Raw genomic sequence first — 21,985 nt, 5'->3', positions numbered from 1 at the left:
TTGGATTGAGTTTACATCTCATTTATTATTTGTAATAACTTTGTTCATTCATATAACTTTCAGTTAATTTCCTAGTTTGTGTGTGAAACTAATTCCAATGAATGTGTGTTTAAGAATTAAACAGGAGACGTTTGTGCCATTTAACATTTAATGAAACTGAACATAACTCTAAACAACCAGATAGGAAACAAAAACAAGTGCACCTTTCATTTAGACGTGTTAAACCGAAGGAAAAAGCACCAGGACGGGATTCATCTGAAATGTTTGTGAACTTAACATTTAGTCGGTTACTAGAACTCTAGAAACAAAGTGATGGTGAGCAGACGGATCCCCGTCAATTCATTCAATCCCATTTTTAAAAAATTTAGTCCAAGAAAAAAGAGGTTTTCTTTTCATATATTTGTGAGCCTGGAAGACAAAACATCAGCCAAACATCTGGGAGACATTAAAGTACCATCCAATTGTCCTCCAACCTCCTTTCGGCATGCTTTCCCAAATTAGACTACCCACAATTCCTGGCTGTGTCACAGCCCAGCAGGTCAACTTGTATTTCAGAGGCACATTTACTTACTGGCTTTTAAAATGAAACTCTACATTTGACAGTCCTACATGATGTATATGTATGACATGTGTATATATTTTATATATACACATGTCATACATGTGATGAATCAAGTGGGAGCTGCAGTCAAATATATAATCTAATCTACTTAAGAATGTTCATCATCTTCGCTTGTTTATTTGTATCCAATTTTATTATTTCATTTTTATTTGTTTTTCCTGTATGTGAAAAACACGGCTTCTGATCCGATTCTGAAATGTTGTTGAATGAGGTCATCTGCCCCAGTGCATGCTGGTTATGGTCCCTGTCCTGATGATGGAGGCGGAGCCTCCTTCTCCAGCTGCTGCAGCGCCTTGCGGACGCCTTTCTCCACTCGTCTGAAGTGCAGCCGCTTCCAGAAGCTCTGCTGCTGCTGCCGGCCCCAGTCCAGGTCCCTGAGGAACGCCTGCAGGGAGCCAGGGATTAGAGATGTCATCGCCACGGCAACGCGTTCTCGTTGTGTTCATCGCATTTTATCTATCTACTCAACATATTTATAAAAGACTTGGGATCGTAAGTCCTTGGAAAAACAGTTTGCTTTCAAAACATGAAATCCTGAGCTCCACATGATGGATTCACCTGAGACCAACAGTCATGTGACCATAAAACAGAATAACTTTCCCTAAACATCAAGAAGTTTCATATTTTGTAACACATAGATCGATTCCACCTCGTTGTAAAGACTGACTTTTCTCTACTAGCCATGATGGTTCCCTTTCCACAGAGGGGCAGGACTTTTATTTTGAAGAGACAAACAAGACTCTTCATTAAGCAGCATCGCCGCGTTTACCTTCAGCTGCTCTTTGACGCGCTGGCGGTCCCAGGACGAGGCGTTCTTCAGGATCACACTGAGAATGGGGTGCCAGTCCTCCGAGACGTCGGTGCCCTCGGTGACGGAGGCCAGGACCCTGACCCGCCGCCCCCCCTGGCTCTCGGGAACTCCTCGGACGTAGAGGGACTGTTTTCCCGCATCGCTGAGAGGGTTCAGATACAAGCTGCACAGAAACACCAGCAAAGGGACATTGGATCCCATCCTGCTCATTGAAGCAGGCTTCCACCCCAGAAACCTGCTTCTACACAAGTTTATATGTACATGTTTTTCTGTATGAGCCGAACCGCTCTGGGATGAGGATGAAGAAGAACCAGGTATCAGAACATGTCTACAGAGGCTGAATGGTGTTGGTTGGGTCTGTGTGACCAGCGGCTTACTGCACAGTGTGGAGGCTGGGGTGCACCCTGCAGGCGTCCACTAAAGCCAGGGCGGCGGTGTCCCCGATGTTGTTGTAGGCCACGTTGAGCTCCAGGAGACCCTTGTGCTGCTGGAGGTTCTGGGCCAGCTGCAGGGCCGCCTGGTCCCCCAGGCCCGTGTGCATCAGGGACAGGTGGGTCAGGGACTGGTTCTTCGGCAAAGCCTCCAGCAGGGCGCAGGCCCCGGACTCCAGCAGAGGGTTGTCACACAGTCTGAGGGGCACAGTGGAACAGTGAGGGGGGGGTCTTCTATCACAACGAAGTGGAAACAGACATTCAGCTTATTGGGCCTCATGCAGGAACATCTCCAATCAACACACGCTCGTTATTATGGGACTTCCTGTTTATTGAGCAGCAGCGTCACGGTTTCTCAAAAAGGGAGTCAAGATCACAATAAATTAAATCAAACTTCAAGGATAAAATCAACAGCATTTCCTGAAGCTGCTTCAAAATAAAAGCCTTCTGCTGAGGAGAGGGTGCGTGCATGTGAGGGAGGTGTGCAGGTAAACCTTAAAGTCACCTGTGGAGCTCTGGATTAGTGAAGGGTTCTCCACAGAGCTTCATCTCCACAGGCCATTTGTTTCCTGTTACATGAACACACCCCTGAAGGAGGGAATCCCCCCGAGCCACTCCGAGGTTGAAGTGAAACGTGAATGAAGGTAAGGTCTTACTGCAGAGATCCGATGGAGCTCACGGGGTCTAGCAGCAGATCTCTCAGGACGACACAGGACTCAGGACCCAGGCTGTTAGACTGCAGACTGAGGACAGGCAGACACAACACACACACACACACACACACACACACAGCAAACACATGCCAGACGAGCATCCAAAGAAAAATGCATTTAAGAGCAGCACATGGTCCTGCTCTGGACTCACATACCTTCAGCTGTTCCTCTAAATGATCGTCAGCACACACAGAAACTCCAAACTACAGGTTCATAGAGGTGGGCTTGTGGCAGGACCGTGACACACCTGATACTAACGGCTGGCTCAGGCTGCTATTACCTACTAATACCATTGTGTAAAGATTAGCTGGTTTGCTTCAACACAGTAAACTCCGTAAGGATCTCACTAATATCCTCTACTCACTGCAAAGAGAGCGGTTATTGATTTAGTCTCACTTGAGTTTGTGCGTGTGTCTGAAGGCCGAACGCAGCATCTCAAGCATGTTGAGATCCAGGAGGCAGGAGGACAGGTCCATCTCCTCCAGTTGATAACTACCAGAAGAAACCAACACGCACCAGTCAGACCGGGTGGCTGAACATTCATCCCTCAGACCCCAATCCAGACTTTACCTTGCAGGCGCGCATGTGAGCACGGAGCTCAGTACAAAGCACTTGAGTGGCGTCATGCGGATGTTGGGGAGCTTGATGGCCCTGATCGAGGCCAGAACCTCTGCAGTCACTCTGGGGTTCTGAAACTCATAGAGAAGGACCAGTAGATCCATCAGCTCCTCTGGAGGCTGTGGCTTGTTGATTTCTAGAATTAAATGAGAGAAAAGGCCAACTCGTTAGGCTTTCTTCATTCAGGAGGATCAGGACTAACTCTAAGACTGGTGGTCCGGATCCGTGGAAGACAAGACTGAACTACTTCTCTTCCCTGGAAAAGACTCTCCGGCCCAGGACCTGACTGATAACTTTGGTCACTCTGTGTTAACGTCCACTCTGACTGTAGGAACCTCTGCGTGAAACTTGACTGCCAACATCACAGCGACATCAGGATCCTGTAGGTCCACGCTCTACAACACCAGGAGAACACGACCCTTCTCACTCAGAAGGAGGCGCAGGTACTGATTCAGGCTCTAGTCATCTCCTGGACTATTGTAACTGTCTCCTGACAGGTCTCCCTGCTCCATTCCACCTCTGCAGCTCATCCAGAATCCAGCAGCTCCACTGGTCTTCAACCTTCTTAAGTTCTCCCACACTGCTCCACTCCTCCTCTCTTCACTGGTTACCAGTGGCTGCCTCATCCAGTCCAAAGCACTGGTGCTCACGTAGCATGGTGTGAATGGATGGGGTCCAGTCTCCATCCAGGACCTGGTGTAGCCCTCCATACCAACATCAAGCTGCTTGTTCCTCCCTCACTGAGAGCAAAACACTGGACTAGATCTCCACTCTTTGGTGTCCTGCTCCTAAATGGTGGAAGGAGCTCTGTGATGACATCAAGACCACAGAGAGCCTTCACATCTTCCGCCGAAAACTAACCTCTTTAGATTACACCTGTATTTAGACTATACCTAACTGTAGCACTAACAAAGCACTTAAATTGTACTTATACATATCTAAACATGAAAACAAAGCCCACAGTACCAGCAGGACTGAAAAGAACCGGTTTGCGTTACCTCTGACAAGGTACTTCCTGAGGGCCTTTGTGATCTGGGCCACAGTGTTGCTCTGAATGCTGCACCCAAGTTGCTGGAGAAGGACGCGGTTCCCATAATGCAACAGTCCGCCCATGAATATGGGGTAGAGCTCAAAAGGCTGGCCCTCACTGCGCTGCTTTTGTCGCGGGCCGTGGACTCCTAGGAGGCTCTGCTCCACCTGGTCCAGGACGTCGTCGTTGTAGCTGTCCTCGGTGCGGAACAGCTCGGATGCCATCGTTTTGGCAATGCTGCCTTTGTTGCCGCTGCTGATTTTCTCGTAGAGCTTTGGAAAAAGCTTCAGGATGTTGAATACGGCAAATACTCGGCGCGGGATGAACATGGAGATGACGTCGAAGATTTTATTGACATCCTCGCTTGCCTGACCGATGGCCGCGGACACCTGACTTGTTAGCTTCTCCAGAGCGGATTTGTTCTCGCCGAGAACCACGTAGAGAGCCGCCAGGTATTCCTGCATGGCCGGGACAGCAAACACGTACTGCCTCTTATCATTTCCAACGGCTTCTTCTGCTAAATAAATGTCGCTTTCCACAATGGGAGCCAAGAAGAAGTCGAGCACGTCCGTCCGGAACATGGCCAGCTGACGTAGCTCTTCGTTTGTCTTGGTCTCACCTCCGATCCACTGCTCCAGTTCCTTTTCAGAGAACGCTGTGCGCCTGTTCGTCACACCATCAAACGCAAGTTTCCCAACCGTACGCACCACGTACAACATCAGAGAGGCGTTGCGCTCTTGAATGGGCACATTGGTTCCTGCTCCCGTGCCGAGCACTTCGCCTCCGAAGTTCAGTCGGAGGAAACTAGTGTAAAGTCCGGTCAGGGTGCGGACCGGCGCCTCAGCGTCGGTGAAGTGGAGGAGATGTAAGGTGGCACATGTGAGCCAGCAGTATGAGGGCAGGAAGCAGGCCGCACCCAGCTGGCTTTCCCTCTGGAGGTTGAGGTACAGCAGCTCTATCAGAGAGTTGGACTCAGGGTTTCGGGCCGCCGCCCCGCTCTGCTGCACCAGGCGGCTGCTGAAGTAGGCCCGCTGGCGGTCCGGGTCACTGAAGCCACTAATCTGTGCATATCGACTCACATACTTCTGGGGGATACTGTCCAGGGCGGACAGTCTGGTGGTCACCAAGATGCTAGCCTGGGAAACACACAGCAGTTGTCGTATTGATATACAAGTTTCAAGTTTATAATACATCAACTCCTAATAAAATATATTTGTTTTTATCCAAATAATGCTTTGTGTGGCATGGCAGGTAGAGAGGTACAAGTCCTAGACAGTTTTCAAAGACGGTGGTCTGTCCCTAACCTCAGGTAGCAGGTATTTCCTCAACAGGTTGACCATCACTACATTTGGCAGCAGTGGCTCATTGGGGTCACTGCAAAGCTCAGTGGCTCCAATTCTGAAATCCAAATTCATCTTCTCCATCCCATTGAAGATGAATAGCACATCCTTGGCCTGGTTTCCCGTCCCACTCAACAGTGGGTGTTGTCTGAGGTGGAGGTACTTCCTGCTCACCAGGTCCCTTAAGGAGGCAACTCTGTGAAGGAAGGATGCATCACTTTGTGCCCTTTGATACCAACAAAGTGTTCCAACAGCAGCACGCTGAGTTAAGAAAGTTAGTTGTGTATCGTGGGTAATTGAATTCAGTCAGTGGGACTGTCAGATCAGTCCGTAGGTAGGCAAGTTGGTTTGTTGGAGGGGGAAGTGGTTCCAACAGGTAGGTTGGTATGGTCGGTAAGGTGTCGGCTTGATCCGTAAGACTGTCTGTATAGTCCAGTCTGTCGGTGAGCTTGATAGGTAGCGTCGATAGGATTGGTAGGAAGGTATGGTCGGTATTGGTCTGGTTCATAGGTAGGAAGGCATGGTCGTATTGGTCTGGTTCATAGGTAGGAAGGCAGGGTCGTATTGGTCTGGTTCATAGGTAGGAAGGCAGGGTCGTATTGGTCTGGTTCATAGGTAGGAAGGCAGGGTCGTAATGGTCTGGTTCATAGGTAGGAAGGCAGATTCGTATTGGTCTGGTTCATAGGTAGGAAGGCAGGTTCGTATTGGTCTGGTTCATAGGTAGGAAGGCAGGTTCGTATTGGTCTGGTTCATAGGTAGGAAGGCAGGGTCGTATTGGTCTGGTTCATAGGTAGGAAGGCAGGGTCGTATTGGTCTGGTTCATAGGTAGGAAGGCAGGGTCGTATTGGTCTGGTTCATAGGTAGGAAGGCAGGGTCGTATTGGTCTGGTTCATAGGTAGGAAGGCAGGGTCGTATTGGTCTGGTTCATAGGTAGGAAGGCAGGGTCGTATTGGTCTGGTTCATAGGTAGGAAGGCAGGGTCGTATTGGTCTGGTTCATAGGTAGGAAGGCAGGGTCGTATTGGTCTGGTTCATAGGTAGGAAGGCAGGGTCGTATTGGTCAGGTTCATAGCTAGGAAGGCAGGGTCGTATTGGTCTGGTTCATAGGTAGGAAGGCAGGGTCGTATTGGTCTGGTTCATAGGTAGGAAGGCAGGTTCGTATTGGTCTGGTTCATAGGTAGGAAGGCAGGTTCGTATTGGTCTGGTTCATAGGTAGGAAGGCAGGGTCGTATTGGTCTGGTTCATAGGTAGGAAGGCAGGGTCGTATTGCTCTGGTTCATAGGTAGGAAGGCAGGGTCGTATTGGTCTGGTTCATAGGTAGGAAGGCAGGGTCGTATTGGTCTGGTTCATAGGTAGGAAGGCAGGGTCGTATTGGTCTGGTTCATAGGTAGGAAGGCAGGGTCGTATTGGTCTGGTTCATAGGTAGGAAGGCAGGGTCGTATTGGTCTGGTTCATAGGTAGGAAGGCAGGGTCGTATTGGTCTGGTTCATAGGTAGGAAGGCAGGGTCGTATTGGTCAGGTTCATAGCTAGGAAGGCAGGGTCGTATTGGTCTGGTTCATAGGTAGGAAGGCTGGGTCGTATTGGTCTGGTTCATAGATAGGAAGGCAGGGTCGGTATTGGTCTGGTTCATAGGGAGGAAGGCAGGGTCGGTACTGGGCTGATTCATAGGTAGGAAGGCAGGGTCGTATTGGTCTGGTATTGTCTGGTTCATAGGTAGGAAGGCAGGGTCGTATTGGTGTGGTTCATAGATAGGAAGGCAGGGTCGGTATTGGTCTGGTTCATAGGTAGGAAGGCAGGGTCGGTACTGGTCTGGTTCATAGGTAGGAAGGCAGGGTCGGTACTGGTCTGGTTCATAGGTAGGAAGGCAGGGTCGGTATTGGTCTGCTTCATAGGTAGGACGGCAGGGTCGGTATTGGTCTGGTTCATAGGTAGGAAGGTAAGGTCGGTATTGGTCTGGTTCATAGGTAGGAAGGCAGGGTCGGTATTGGTCTGGTTCATAGGTAGGAAGGTAAGGTCGGTATTGGTCTGGTTCATAGCTTAGAAGGTAGGGACGGTATTGGTCAGTTATGTGACAGGCCAGTGAATTATAGCAGATGATCTTACTTTGACAGTGAGCCAAGGTCTTCACAAGAGAAAGGAACCAGCAACTTGAATTGGTTCAGGGTTTTCCCGATGCACCAGTCCCCCACCACCTTGCGTACCAATGTGCTCTTCCCCGTTCCCACAGCACCGTACAGCAGCACATTGAGCCCCCGGCCATCACCCCAGGTATTGGTGGGCTCAAACAGCTGTTCCACAGTCACAGAGCGGCTGGAGCCGTTCTGGAGAGGGGAACTGAGCGGTCCTGCCCTCTCCTCAGCTTTTCTTTCAAGGATGAGAGGATCCACGTCCATGGTCTCTGGGCTGAAGTGACCTCCAAACTGTTTCTCCTCTAGAGGACGGTGGCTGAACCATAATAAGACCTTCTTCTTGTGGATCTCCAGGGGTTCTACAATAAGAGATAACAAAGGAGGGGGACATTTTTAAGACCTGGTAGCAGTGCTGCTTTTTCTCTGAATTAAATATATATATTAAATCATTTTAAATGCAGATTATATCTTGCTATTTGTATTGCATATTATACATATTCAATGTATTTAGTATTTCTCAACTATATAGACTATTTTTTAACTTTTAGTCAAATCACACCCAAAACTTCAGTGGTTGCTGTAGACTATTAATCTATTATTACAAGAGCCGGGACTCGATTAAAAATATTAATCTAATTAATGAGAGGCTTTGTAATTAATTAATCGCATATATTATACATACAAATATATGACCTGAGAACAGTGAGAAGTCATTTTTTTCACATGGATTTTTATTTTTATTCAACTAATTCCAGTGTAGCAATAGCATATTTAGAAATATAGTACTTTCAGAAATTCAGGTAGCCTATAGGTAAGTAGACCTTCTGTAAACCATGTTTTTTTAAGTAGACCAATACTTTCAAGTACATTCAGAACATTGGTTATTTTGTCAGACGTGGACTTAGTTACCCTGGTCCTTAAACCAGTCATCTGGTGCAGTGTGGGTTGGGTGTGGGTCCTTGTACGTCCACGCTAGCTGCTAATTGTGTTGCGTTGAGGTGATACTTGAGGCTCGGTGTGAATTCCTTGTTGCACAGCTTGCACACAACCACGCTCTTATCGGCGCTTCCATCCGTGTGTTTATTATAAGAAGATTTCCCATTCACGGGGCCACCCGACACGGTCTCGTCAGCTTCTTCGTTCATGTTCACTGTGGTTTGTTGTTGTCTGAAGTCATGGACGCTAGTTGGTGCTCCAGTATAATCGGTCCTCCGAAACTCATCCAGTGAGAAACGTTCCGCAGTGCAAAAAAAAGGTGTAAAAATGCGTAAAAAATGTGTAATTAATTAATCTTAATTCATATTGTAATTAATTAATTGCAATTAACGCGCTAATGTCCCGGCCCTAATTATTACCAATCATTTCAATCTTTTATAAAAAGAAGACATCAGGTTAGCGGCAGAACCTGTGATTCTAATCCCAAAAAACTATAACTATAACTAATGACCCCGCCCCATCAACTCACTCTGTACCTGTTCGTCGCAACACTCTCTCCCTCCTCTCTGGCCTCCTCTGTTCTATCAGCTCTGCGCTCTCCTGCCCGGTCTCCCTGCTCCATTCCACCTCTGGAGCTCATCCAGAATGCAGCAGCTCCACTGGTCTTCAACTTTCCTAAGTTCTCCCACACTCCTCCACTCCTCTTCTCTTCACTGGTTACCAGTGGCTGCCTCATCCAGTTCAAATCATTGGTGCTTAAGTAGCATGGTGTAATGGATGGAGTCCAGTCTCCATCCAGGACCTGGTGAAACCCTCCATCCCAACATCAAGCTGCTTGTTCCTCACTGAGAGCAAAACACTGGACTAGATCTCCACTCTTTGCTGTTCTTCTGCTGCAACTCTGGGTGACTGTGTAAAGGCCACATAATTGTTGAAAAGTATGTTGTCAAACATGAACAAAGCATCAAAACTGGGGTGTGCACCTGTCTCTGAAGAGGTAGAGCAGACGCTCCTGCAGTGAAAACCTGTAGCTGTTTCCAGAGAAACCTCCAGCCTGCTTTTCTTTCTCCTGCATGCGCCGAGCAGCTGACTCAGCGGCCTGCAAAAACAAACATGACACAACATGGCGGTCGGTTCGTAACTCCACAGAGGAATACTTACTTCCCACAGGCAACAACCCAAGGTTAATGGGATGGAGCTGCAGGTAACTAGCCGGTTGCAGGTTACAGCAGGTACAGCGACTTACCTCCAAAGCACTGATCTTTTCTGCAAGAAAACAACTCAAGAAATGAGCACAAAGAAGATCTAAACGGAACCACAGCGTTGTCATTAAAATGAACAGGTAACAAATGATGGGATTACCAGGAACAGGAAACAACTTAGTTATGTTGAGGGTGAAATAGCTATTTGGTTAAGTTAAGGAATAGAACATCTATGTTAGTGTTACTTTTAGTAATTGAACATGAATAAAAAGAACCTCAGAAGAGATATTGTACTGTCACAAAAACTTCACCTGTGACACGAAAACACCTCAAACATTAAGAAGGTCACATGATGGCCTCATAAAGTCGCTGTATGCCTGAACAAACATCCTTTAGAGAGCCTTTAGACTCATGCGCTCACCCACCTGTGCAGAGACATCATGCTTCTGTGAACCAAGGTGAGAAGGCTTACAGGTCGTCTCTCCAGCTGGTGACCACTAGCAGCGCCATGGAGGACCAGGACTGAGAGGGGTTAGACCAGAGGGACCCTGGTGGGAGAGACACCACCACACGTCAGTCCACGGGGACCGACAGCGTCAGCACTTCCTGTCCAGAGACCACGCCCACTCAGCTGCTTGCACAGAAATGAACCCTCGCGAGGAGTTTCAAACGACTCCAATAACAGAAACTTTTATCGACATGCTTTTGTTCAGCCTCTAAACGTGTTAACTTTGACTGGGGCAACACTTTTATCTTACGGTCTAACCACCAGAAGACAGAGCGTTTATTATTGGAAACGAAGCTCCATTTAAACGGCTGTAAACGTCTCGTGAGAAGAGAAGGAAGCGCACTCCGTTACACGTTAAATGTCAGTTCAGGGTGAACGTTAAAACGGACGTTAGCTAACGTTAGCGGTGCTGCTAAACACGGAACACGAAGCCCGCGTGCGAACCCACGTGTCTTATCCCACTTGCCTCAGGTCGCTGTCGTCATCGTATTTAATACTTTGCGTTATTATTCATCCGCGTCCCTCGCTCCCTCTGCGTAACTCACTGGATCCATGGAGGCTTCCGAGGGAAGTACCCGGATGAAACCGCGGCTTGCACGAGCCCGCAGGTTCGGTTTCGCTTAACCCCGCCCCCCAGCGCTCGGGTCCAGCCTCACGTGAACGAGCCTCTGTTCACGTGAACGAGAGCGGAGGAAGGAAAATATTAACTCTGGATTTAAGCGAATTGGTAACTGATCGTTTAACGTATCGATTTGATTCGGGGCTATTCATGTTTTCATGTCTGGAAGTAATTCATGGACCTAATGAATTACATTTTATTTTATTTTCATACATGTTACTCCTGTAAAGATGTACTATTCTGGGTATTTCACTTAATTTTACTTTCAATGTACTTCCAACAGATACAGCAGCAGATAAACTGTCAATTAGAAACAGCGAGAAACCTGCATTCAAACTGATATAGTAGGAGGAAATAAGATAAGATTTTAAAACGGCATTATATGGATTTTCTGTACAGTTCAAACTCTTTGTAGAAACACAAAAAAGGTATTTTGATGTATTTTGTGTCTTGTGTTCACAGTGCGCATGCGCGGCTGAAACACGGGGTTGAAATCAAATCACGGAGATTACCGCTACGTCATTGGCGGAGCGGTCGCTGGTTGGTTGAGCGACGCTGCCTAATCTAACCGCCGTGGTGCCGCTAAGAGGAGGTGGGGTCACCATGTTGGATCGTCCGCTCGTCACAGTTTGACTAAATATAGTTGTTGCTTTGAATAACGTCGGTGGAAGCGGAGCCGAAGCCAAAGACTCCGGCGGCTTCCTCTTCTCTTCCGGCGGCGGCGGAGGGATCTGTGGACGCGCGCGCCGAGCGGCTAACGTTAGCTCCTCACTGACAGGTCGAAGCTGCTCGCTAGCTCGTCACTGGGATCGTTGGGACTGAGCTCACGAGGATTACTTTGTTGATCGTATGTGCGGTTCACCCGCCGCGGACGGGTGCTCCTGAGCGGCGGCAGCCCGCTTAACACCCGGCTGTCAATGGGGGGGAGGTCACGTTAAGTAGTTCCCGTTTGTTGTTGTTTTTATTTGTTTAATCATGGCCGAAGCTCCGCCAGTTTGACGAATTGGTTTGTTTCCGTTTGTCGTCACACTATGTGAGAGGAGCGGATGAGGCCTGGGCCCGACCGCTGGGGCTTGGACCACCGCTCCGGTGCTCCCCGGATCAGCAGCGTTAATCACGGCTCGCAGATTACCCCGGCCTGCAGCAGCTCCACCTGCAGCTCCACCTGCAGCAGCGGGAGGAGGTGGGAACAGCACCTTCACTTGGACCCGTGGGGCAAAGTTAGAGCCGCTCACATCCGCGCTGTCCATCAGGTCCGCGAGGCTGCATCTCCCCTAGAGTGTGGGGGGAGGAGGGGGGACAACTTTGAGTTTCTTTCATTTGTATTTATCACAGTTTTCTTGTTCAGTTGGAGTTTGGTTAGTCTTCCTGCACAGATGTTCTCCATCAGTAGGACTTTGACTTAGAGGGGGGGGGCACATGGTTTGCATTATGATGAGGACATAAAGCTGCAGGTGTTGGATCATTGAAACCTTTAAGTTCATCATCATCATCATCGTCCTCAGTGAATGGCTCTTTGCGGCGCCACGGCTACACATGTTACAAAAATGATGGCCGCTTACAACAGTGGCTCCTCGACGGTAGCCGCCCACCACCCGCATCACCACCAGCTCCCGCACCTCCCGCCCCCCAACTTGCAACACCACCACCACAACAACAACCACCACGTGGGCCAGCATCACCTGCAGCACCCTGGCTCCGCCGCCGCCGCCGCCCTGCACTCGGTCCAGCAGCAAGCCTACTTCCCCTCCCCCGCCCCGGGGCAAGCCCCCGGGCCGGTGGCAGCCGCGGCCCCGGGCCAGGTCCCGGTCCAGGTCCCGGGCCAGGTGCAAGCCGCTGCAGTCAAAGCGCACCACCACCGGCACCACCTGCAGCCGCAGCTGGACATGGAGCCCGACCGGCCCATCGGGTACGGGGCGTTCGGGGTCGTCTGGTAGGTGCACGCAGCCCCCACACGCGCTGTGTGAACGATGAGCACATCTGGGAACGGCATTGGTTCAAGTTAAATATCAGGGGACGCTCTGTCAGTCAAATAACGAAGTGACGAAGACGTGTTGACTGGCTTTACGTTTTTCATGTGTATCCTAAAAAGAATAAAAGGCCACATCCTTTACGTTCTGATTCAAGCAGTAACATCAGATTCCACACATCAGTCACTGCAGACAAAGGGGTAAAGAAACATAAGTAGATGAGATCAGAAGGTCGCTCCTCGGATCGCGTCGCCATCTGTCAGAGGGTCATTCCGATGGGGGGGGGGCGCCTCGTCCGATTGGTTGTTTAATGACCATCTGAAACATTGTGAATCCGTGTGTGTGTGTGTGTGACTACTGCTCGGTACGATGTGGGGCACATGCAACACCACATCAGCTCCGCGCCATAACTACTATGCAACAATATGTAACACAAGCTTTCTGGGCTCTTTACAGGAAAAAGATTTCCACTAGAATTAAATGTTCAGACAAAGATGTCCGTTTTTAAAGTTATTTATGCTAATGAAATAGTTTTATATCCAAACCTTCAAATTGTCTCAACGAATCAACAATCTCCAAATCCTTCCTCCTCGGTAGAAGTTGAGCTTGTGTCTTTATAATGGAATGATATTCTGACACCAGTATTATGTGGAATATAACTTGTCCTCTGATGGACATCTGCACCGACAGGTCAGTGACGGACCCCCGAGACGGGAAGAGGGTGGCCCTCAAAAAGATGCCCAACGTCTTCCAGAACCTCGTTTCCTGCAAGAGGGTCTTCAGGGAGCTGAAGATGCTGTCCTTCTTCAAACATGAGAACGTGAGGACACCGCTCCGTCTCTCTGTCCGTGTCTCCTGGTTTGTACCTGTAACGACCTTGTCTTTGTCGTGTCCTCAGGTCCTCTCTGCGCTGGACATCCTCCAACCTCCTCACATTGACTACTTTGAGGAGATGTATCTTTTTGTGTGTGTGTGTGTGTGTGTGTGTGTGTGTGGTGAAGGAGATGAAAGAAGTGCCCCCCCCCCCCCCCCCACTCCTTCCTTAACTCTGCCCCCCCAGCTACGTGGTGACTGAACTGATGCAGAGTGACCTCCATAAGATCATCGTGTCGCCTCAGCCCCTGAGCTCGGACCACGCCAAGGTCTTCCTCTACCAGATTCTACGGGGTGAGCCCCCCCCACCACACACACACTGTTGATCTACATTACAAAACCAAATATTTGGATCTGATTTTATATATATATATATATATATATTACGCCCCCCAGGACTGAAATACCTTCATTCTGCTGGCATTCTACACCGAGATATCAAGCCTGGAAACCTGCTGGTCAACAGCAACTGTGTGCTCAAGGTAAACACTGCTAACAGATATTTAGTCTCACGGAGGTCTGAAATCTGCCGTTTTAGTGTCAGAACGTGGGGCTGAAGGCCCAGAAACGGGGGAGCCCCTCCCCAGATGGTCCACAGTTAAACCGTGTTTGAGAAGGCCCACAGAATGAAGGGACACGGAACCTCTGCATGTCCTCCAGATCTGTGACTTCGGCCTGGCTCGGGTGGAGGAGTCTGACGAGTCGCGTCACATGACTCAGGAAGTGGTGACCCAGTACTACCGGGCTCCAGAGATCCTCATGGGGAGCCGCCACTACTCCAACTCCATCGACATCTGGTCCGTGGGCTGCATCTTCGCTGAGCTGCTGGGGAGACGCATCCTCTTCCAGGCCCAGAGTCCCATCCAGCAGGTACGTGTGACACCCATCAGAGAAGCATGGATCGTCACGGTAACCCTCTGATGCGTGTGTCCCTGTCGCCGTGCTGCGTGCAGCTGGATCTCATCACGGACCTGCTGGGGACGCCCTGCATGGAGGCCATGAGGACGGCGTGCGAAGGCGCCCGTACGCACATCCTCAGAGGACCTCACAAGCAGGTCTGGCAGCGCGTTGGGCCTCTGGCTCCACCCGCTGAGCGAGTCGCGTTGTGACGCTTGTGTCTCCTCCGCAGCCATCACTTCCTGTCCTGTACTCGCTGTCTGGCCAAGCGACCCACGAGGCGGTGCACCTCCTCTGCAGGATGCTGGTGTTCGACCCGGTGAGTCGCTGCAGGATGGCTCTCTCTCTCATATATATATATACAGTATATATATATAATATATAGAGCACTTTGGGGATTCGTCAGATCCAATCGCACTTTATCAACCAAACATACAGGTTAGATGTGTATGAACAATATGTACGGTATTAAAAATAGTGACTTTAACTGATAAAATCCTTAATTATGAGAGTTTAAATATAAAACGTGCCACTAACAGAGAATAAGAGAATAATGGAAAATGAAATAAACAGTAATATCATGCTGAATATAATTTCTTTTTTTGTTATATTGGACATTTATTAATGAAACTGAAAAAGCACATGACCCTGAAATGCATGTGATTATGTTGATTAATATAGTTGTATTTTATGTACCTGAAGAAGTGGGAGGAGCTCCGCCGCGTCCATCAGCATCAGCATCTCTGTGCGCCGGGCTTCACTCAAAGCGCGTGCACATCTATGGTGATTGGGTTAGGAACGTAGATGATGACCGTGTCCCCGTGTCTGGACCTCCAGGCCAAGCGGATCTCGGCGAAGGACGCGCTGGCCCACCCGTACCTGGACGAGGGGCGCCTGCGCTACCACACCTGCATGTGCAGGTGCTGCTACAGCAGCTCCCCCGGGCGCGTCTACACCAGCGACTTCGAGCCCGTCACAGAGCCCAAGTTCGATGACGGCTTTGAGAAGAACCTGAGCTCCGTGAGACAGGTCAAAGGTCAGCAACATGTGGACATGAAGACTCCCTTCAGCTCTTTTAGTTGAATTGATTCATTTGACATTGGGGAAGAAGTTTCCTCTATAAATCAATGAGTTTTGTATTTCTTGTAACCACTCTGCTTCCTCACTGAGAACAACGTGCTAGAAGCTAAACGGGTATTAAAGAAAGGAGCGTTTGTGTTTCCACCCCCCCAGAGATCATCCACCAGTTCATCCTGGAGCAGCAGAAGGGGAGCCGGGTGCCGCTCTGCATCAACCCTCAATCCGCTGCTTTCAAAAGCTTCATCAGGTACGAGGCTCTTCTCACGTAGCTTCAGCTAGCCATGCCTTGTGCTAAGCTAGGCTAACGCTGCACATGTTGTGAGGAGGAGGAGGATTCCATCTGTAGCTAACTGGAGAACTTGTTGTCCCACAGCTCCACCGTGGCTCAGCCCTCTGAAATGCCTCCGTCTCCGCTGGTGTGGGAGTAGCCTTCATCATCGTTGCCCCCCCCCCGGCTGATGAGCTGCTGAACTGGGACCAACGTGGTCCATCGTGGCCTCACAGGTCCACTGTGTGAGTGCATGAGGAGAAACCCACCGAGTGTTGCTTCAATAAGGGGGGGGGGATGCCCAGTAGACCAAATCTGAATGTTCCATCTTGTTGCTCCGGTTAGATGAGATTTAGAAGTTGTTGTACATTTTTTAACGTATATATTAATATAAATCTAAAGAAGTCTATTTTAACATTTTAACCCCATTCGGCCACAGCTTGTACTTATTGAACGATTAATAAGCCAAAGATCAGGAGCCTCGTGTACAAACAAATCAGTGTGTGTTTGTTGGCCAAACCCCACAAAAAATAATAAGTGTAAGAAATAGATGTGTGTGTGTGTGTGTGTGTGTGTGTGTGTGTGTGTATGAGGCCCCTGAACATCTGTTTATGAAACGTTTTGAGCAGCGTGATAATGAAACTGTTCCTGGTTGAATAAGGAAATGTTGATTATAAAGTCTTAGAGTTCTGGCCAGAGGTGGGATCAAGTCACTGTTAGGCAAGTCTCAAGTCATTGCCCTCGAGTCCCGAGTCAAGTCGAGTCAAAGACGAAGCAAGTCCCAAGTCGAGTCACAAGTCGTACCATTTTAGTTTCGAGTCATTTCGAGTCCTTTTATTATAGTGGGGACGGGGAACCCTGGGTGATGGTGCGCTGCCTCACAGACCATGAACGAGCTGTCTCGTTGATACGGTCAAATGGACTGCAGTGATTGGATGTTGTTCAGGCAGCGCTCTCTGCATACAGGTGGCGCACATTTATTTGACAGATGCAGATAAACAGAGCGGCGCGGTGGTGTGAAAATATTTTCCCCCAGTTTTCATGGGAAGTAGCAAGTCTTCTCGAGTCAAAAGGCTCGAGTCCAAGTCAAGTCACGAGTCATCGGTGTTCAAGTCCAAGTCGAGTTGCAAGTCTTTGTACGTTTTGTCGAGTCGAGTCTCAAGTCATCAAATTCATGACTCGAGTCTGACTCGAGTCCAAGTCACATGACTCGAGTCCACACCTCTGGTTCTGGGGATATAAATCTTGTATTTAATTCTACGAGTCTCTTCCTTGGATGTGTGTGTCTGTCGGGACCTTCGTGGTTACGTGATGACGACTGGAGGAGCAACAGAAGTCTGATCTTTTTTTTTTCTCCTCGTTAATTATTGTTTCTGTTGAAATGAGCTGAGGCGTCGTGATTCCTTGCCGTCGCGACCTTTGACCTCTGTCCCTGAGCGGGTCACTATGAGACTGAGAGGTATCCTCTGGAGACGGAAATGGACCCAAAGGACACGCTGGATAGAAGACAAAGTGTCTCTGACCCAGCGGGTTTGCTCTCTACCTCCCGAGCTCAGTGACTTGGCTTCCTGTTGGTCCAATGTCTCTCTGACCAGTTTTGAATGTTCATTTGAGGCTTTTATACTGCCCCCCCCCCCACGCAAACACCTGACATTAGATGTGTATTATTATGAATAATAGCCAAGATGTCCTCCGACTGTTAGTCCTCGTTTACGCCATGTTTTTTCGGGGGAGGGGCTAGTCCAGGCGATTTCTAGACATTCACATGATGTAGGCGTATCCATGGTAACGTGCACTGACCTCATGTTTTTAAAAGTACTTCACACTTAATCTTCTATGTTAAGTCACTGGCGTTTAAGAGCAGCCACATTGCATTGTGGGATATTTAGGCCCTGCATACTGTAATATTTGGTTCTCTACAATGTTTAAGTATTAAATATAAATCCATGTTAGGCAGCAGCTCATCCAATCAGAATCCTGTATTCATGTTTATCTAGTCTGTCTTTTTAAATCCAGTCAGTGTTTAGTTCATTAGAATCATATGATTTAATTTAGTTGTGTTTCTCATTTTTTAATTGATTCATGCATATTAAGGATAGACTTTCTTTGATCTCCAGTTGAAGCAAAGTGATTTACTCTGATTGGTTCTCTGATCTCATCTGATTTATGTCACTGTAGATTGAAATCTTTATTTAATTATTTTATTATTTAGCTATTTTCTTAAATCACATAATTATGGATGAACGTTATAAAGGCTCGTAGTCAGATTCCAGTCATGAGGAATGTGTGTTATTGATCGTAGGGCGTTCCCTGTATTTATGAGGACTATCGGCCTGCTTATTGGAGGATTTTCTCAGGAATGAGCATGTGACATGTGTTCAGTGGAAGGACCCCCCCCCCTTCTGTTTCACCTCTTGTATGACTCTCATTTTAAATATTACAGTAATAACCTCCACTCAAAACTACTGGATTCCTTTTATTTACTATCCTACAATGTTTGTATATTTGATGTTCTAATCAGATGCATTGTAATTTAAATACAACCTGCAGTGTGTATGTATGTGTGTGTATATATATATATATACACATACATACATACACACGTGTGTACAGTACAAAACGTACAGAACTCAGGCGTCTGCTGTCATGTATGGAAAAGTGTTAGGTCATCAAATATTGATGAGCACATTAAATGTGACGTTAAACGAAGCTTGTGTGTGTTTTCTTTCATCGATCACCAATTTTATAAATACACGTTTGTATTATGGGAGTTGGTGTACGTTTATAATATTAATCTTGTTCTTTAAATTAATATCGTAATATCAGGTTATAACCGCGTCGCTTCGTGTGTGGCTTTATTTTGAAGGTTATTACCGGAAGTGTACTTGGGTTCCTCCTAGCTAGCTTGATGACGTTGCACGTTCTGCCACGTCGAGCTTCGCGAGGAAACTCCGCTTCTCAACTTACTGTCGCTACTTTCTACGGTACCGCCGTGAGGAGGGACCCGCTCATTGTCCCCGAGGACCGGAGGAACCGTCCGGTTGGCTTCAATTCTCCGCTGTCACGGTACTTTATCTCAGCGTAACTTTTACACCGTTCTCCTTAAGTCCTCAGCGCGCTCGCTGGCGCGAGGAGCCCGGAACGCAATGTGTTGAGGTGCTAAGCTAACGTTAGCTTCTGTACTTGTAGTTGTACGCTTTTTATAAAAAGTCACTACCCTGTTTGGGTTGTGGAGTGTAACGTGAGCTTGAAGGCTGCGTTACGTCACGCCCCGCTCATTGACTGACGCGTTCTCTTGTTTACGCCCCGCCCATCAACTGACGTGAGTTTTTCGCTACTGGTTGCGGTGTAATTCCCGGGACTTTAGAGTCCCGGTGACGTCACGCAGTGCTTCTGTTGGTCTCCGTGTTCCTCGGTGCATTAACGTCACAGGTTCACTGTCAGCTGTTTGAACTTGATAACAACTTACAAAACTTCATTCAAGTTAAACGTTTGGTCAGAGCAGTTATAGAAATAGTTAGCTGAGTAGCAGGCAGTGTGGGACGGTCTGTGGGACAGTCTGTGGGACGGTCTGTGGGACGGTCTGTGGGACAGTCTGTGGGACAGTGTGGGACAGTCTGTGGGACGGTCTGTGGGACGGTCTGTGGGACGGTCTGTGGGACAGTGTGGGACAGTGTGGGACGGTCTGTGGGACAGTGGACGCTGGGCTGCAGCGTGTGGTGTTCACCACGTAACGTTAGGCTCCAGAAGGTCGTCTTGTAAATGATTGCTTGTCAGCAGCATGATGGTGCTCGTACAGGAAGTGATGTCATAACAGATCTTTGTGATGCCGGAGATCTTTCTCCTATAAATCGTTAATCGAACTGATACCGCTCCTTCATCAATGAGGAGGAGAGCTTCCCTTTTGTTCCAGCTGGCTTAAATGAACCTACACCGGAGGTTCAAGTTTTCGGATGTGTTGCCATGGTGATTTAGCCAAACTTTCTTCGGAGAACTGAAAAGTCTGATTAATGTAATGTTATCCTGAAAATGATCACAGGAGGAGCCCAGGTGAGCAGCAATAGATGATAGCGGGGGGGCAGAGAAAGAAGGCAGCTTCAATTTGGATCATCTTCATAATCTTGGAGGTTGTTCTCCTGCTTGTTCCTCAGCAGCTCATTTTCCTGCAGTGCAGAATTGTCTTTTTAATGGACAAATATGTAATTCATGGAGTGATTCTAACGAGATAATGTATGTCCCAACATCGACTACTGTTTATATTGTTTGTTTTCCCTGAAGTACCACATTATGTTCTAGTTCCCACGGCGGGGAAGAGGGGGGACTTTGGGGTTCGGACTCGTCACGTTCCCATCGATTCTCTTTGCAGGTTCCCTGTGAGACACCATGAGGCAGCTCAAGGGCAAACCCAAAAAGGAGACGTCCCGAGACAAGAAGGAGCGCAAGCAGGCCATGCAGGAGGCGCGGCAGCAGGTCTCCACCGTCGTCGTGCCGACGCTGGCCCTCCTGGTGCTGCTCATCGTGGTCTTCGTCTACGTGGCCACCCGGCCCGGCGACGTGGAGTAGAGGGTCCCGCTGAGAGGAGTGGAGAGTAGCTCCGCCCAAAGGATTACGCCCCCCACAATCATGTCCCCCCCCCCGTCCTACGTGACGCCGATCGCTCGCCTCAACGGAAGCTTCGCCGGCAAAGAGCTTTTGTTCCTTCAGACCCGACGAGAGGGGGGGAACCTCTGGACTCACCTGAGAGCAGCTTGAGGGATACAGTTTGCTTTTAGGGGCAAAGGAGGATTCTGTTGTTAAACATTTGAACTGAACGTGGAATGTATTAAGTTATTTGAGTCACTCGTGATGCCTTAGCAGATTCAACAGTGTTGTTTCATTTCAATAAAGGATTTTTATAAAAAGAACGTGTGACACTGTTTCTAGATTTAAATAAGCAAAGTTAACTGGGGGCTAACGATCAACCAATCGGAGCGAAGGGGCGGGACTTATGACGGATCTATAAACTATATAAAAGTGAACATAGTCATGGGAACAGCTCTTATTGGTTTGTGCACTTATGTTTTGAAGTATTCGCTGCAACCAGTGAAGAGGAAGTGACCATATATGGACAGAGGACTTGGTCGCCCCCCCCCCCCCCTGGTGGTCGATAGACAGAATGCAGCCTTAATACATGCAACATTAGGAATGATTATAGTATTTACACAACCATGTTAAAAATAATTAGAATATATGGATTAGAATTTATATTAAGATTAAGATTATTTGAGGTTAAATTCAACATTTATCTTGTGAATTAAACTAATTTATTGTTTTGAGTTACTTCACAACATGTTGTAGTAAAAAGGTGGAAGTAGAAGATTAATATTTAATCATAGACATAGTCATACAGTTATTTTCGAAAAAACATCAGGATATAACTTGATTACAATTAAAGTTTTTTTCCTTCATAGTTGTGCAAAAGATCTTCATCCGTTTCCTTGATTTATTATCTGTGAGCAGACCAGTACATGAAGATATCAATTATATGAAGTAGGACAAAAGCAAACTGTTGAATGACGTTGGGGACTCAATGGGAAACATTTCAATCCAAACATAAATATGCGTATTAAACTATACGTCTGCACAAACATGTATAAATATGCATATACACGAGTATTTTAAGGTCAAATGTAACCTCAATATATTTATGCACATAAAGCGGAACAAGAGATTAAGGGGAGGAGAAAAACAATATGTATGTATATATATATTTGTTTTTAATGTATTCATTTACAACTTGTTCTACGTGAATAGCTGTTTTTATTATTGATTCATTACGATGTAATACAAACGTCAGTACTAAAATAATGTCCAGTCTCGAAGTCTTAAACTTTAGTTTCTTTTGTAAACACTGAGAAGGACAAAGATTTGTTAATGAAAATAAAATCCATTCTTAGAAC

The 21,985-nt window shown here is 47.7% G+C and overlaps 2 protein-coding genes across 4 annotated transcripts; one reads left to right on the top strand and one right to left on the bottom strand.

Moving 5' to 3' along the window:
- Nucleotides 1–132: 132 nt before the first annotated feature.
- Nucleotides 133–10,909, bottom strand: nlrx1 (NLR family member X1). Of its 3 annotated transcripts, XM_062560970.1 has the most exons (12): nt 10,806–10,909; nt 10,257–10,379; nt 9,613–9,728; nt 7,668–8,052; nt 5,530–5,761; nt 4,194–5,361; nt 3,148–3,331; nt 2,974–3,069; nt 2,521–2,607; nt 1,811–2,062; nt 1,392–1,596; nt 133–1,007 (listed from the first exon to the last, which is right to left on the bottom strand). In XM_062560970.1, the coding sequence occupies exons 2-12, from the start codon at nt 10,271–10,273 to the stop codon at nt 858–860; spliced, it is 2,892 nt and encodes a 963-aa protein (XP_062416954.1). In that variant the 5' UTR covers nt 10,274–10,379; nt 10,806–10,909; the 3' UTR covers nt 133–857. The 3 variants fall into 3 exon arrangements, with proteins under 3 accessions (XP_062416954.1, XP_062416955.1, XP_062416956.1); XM_062560971.1 differs by lacking the exon at nt 2,521–2,607; XM_062560972.1 differs by lacking the exons at nt 9,613–9,728; nt 10,257–10,379; nt 10,806–10,909 and adding an exon at nt 8,603–9,124.
- nlk2 (nemo-like kinase, type 2) lies at nt 10,896–19,110 on the top strand. The gene is made up of 11 exons (XM_037469067.2): nt 10,896–12,891; nt 13,619–13,748; nt 13,827–13,882; nt 13,989–14,095; nt 14,198–14,283; nt 14,462–14,671; nt 14,755–14,856; nt 14,931–15,017; nt 15,536–15,734; nt 15,932–16,025; nt 16,152–19,110. Exons 1-11 carry the CDS (start codon nt 12,467–12,469, stop codon nt 16,204–16,206), a joined length of 1,551 nt encoding a protein of 516 aa, XP_037324964.2. The 5' UTR covers nt 10,896–12,466; the 3' UTR covers nt 16,207–19,110.
- Nucleotides 19,111–21,985: the final 2,875 nt, after the last annotated feature.

This window comes from Pungitius pungitius, chromosome 3 (assembly GCF_949316345.1).
Source record: "Pungitius pungitius chromosome 3, fPunPun2.1, whole genome shotgun sequence".
Classification (NCBI taxonomy): Eukaryota; Metazoa; Chordata; class Actinopteri; order Perciformes; family Gasterosteidae; genus Pungitius; species Pungitius pungitius.
This window is presented reverse-complemented; position numbering and strand designations above follow the sequence as displayed.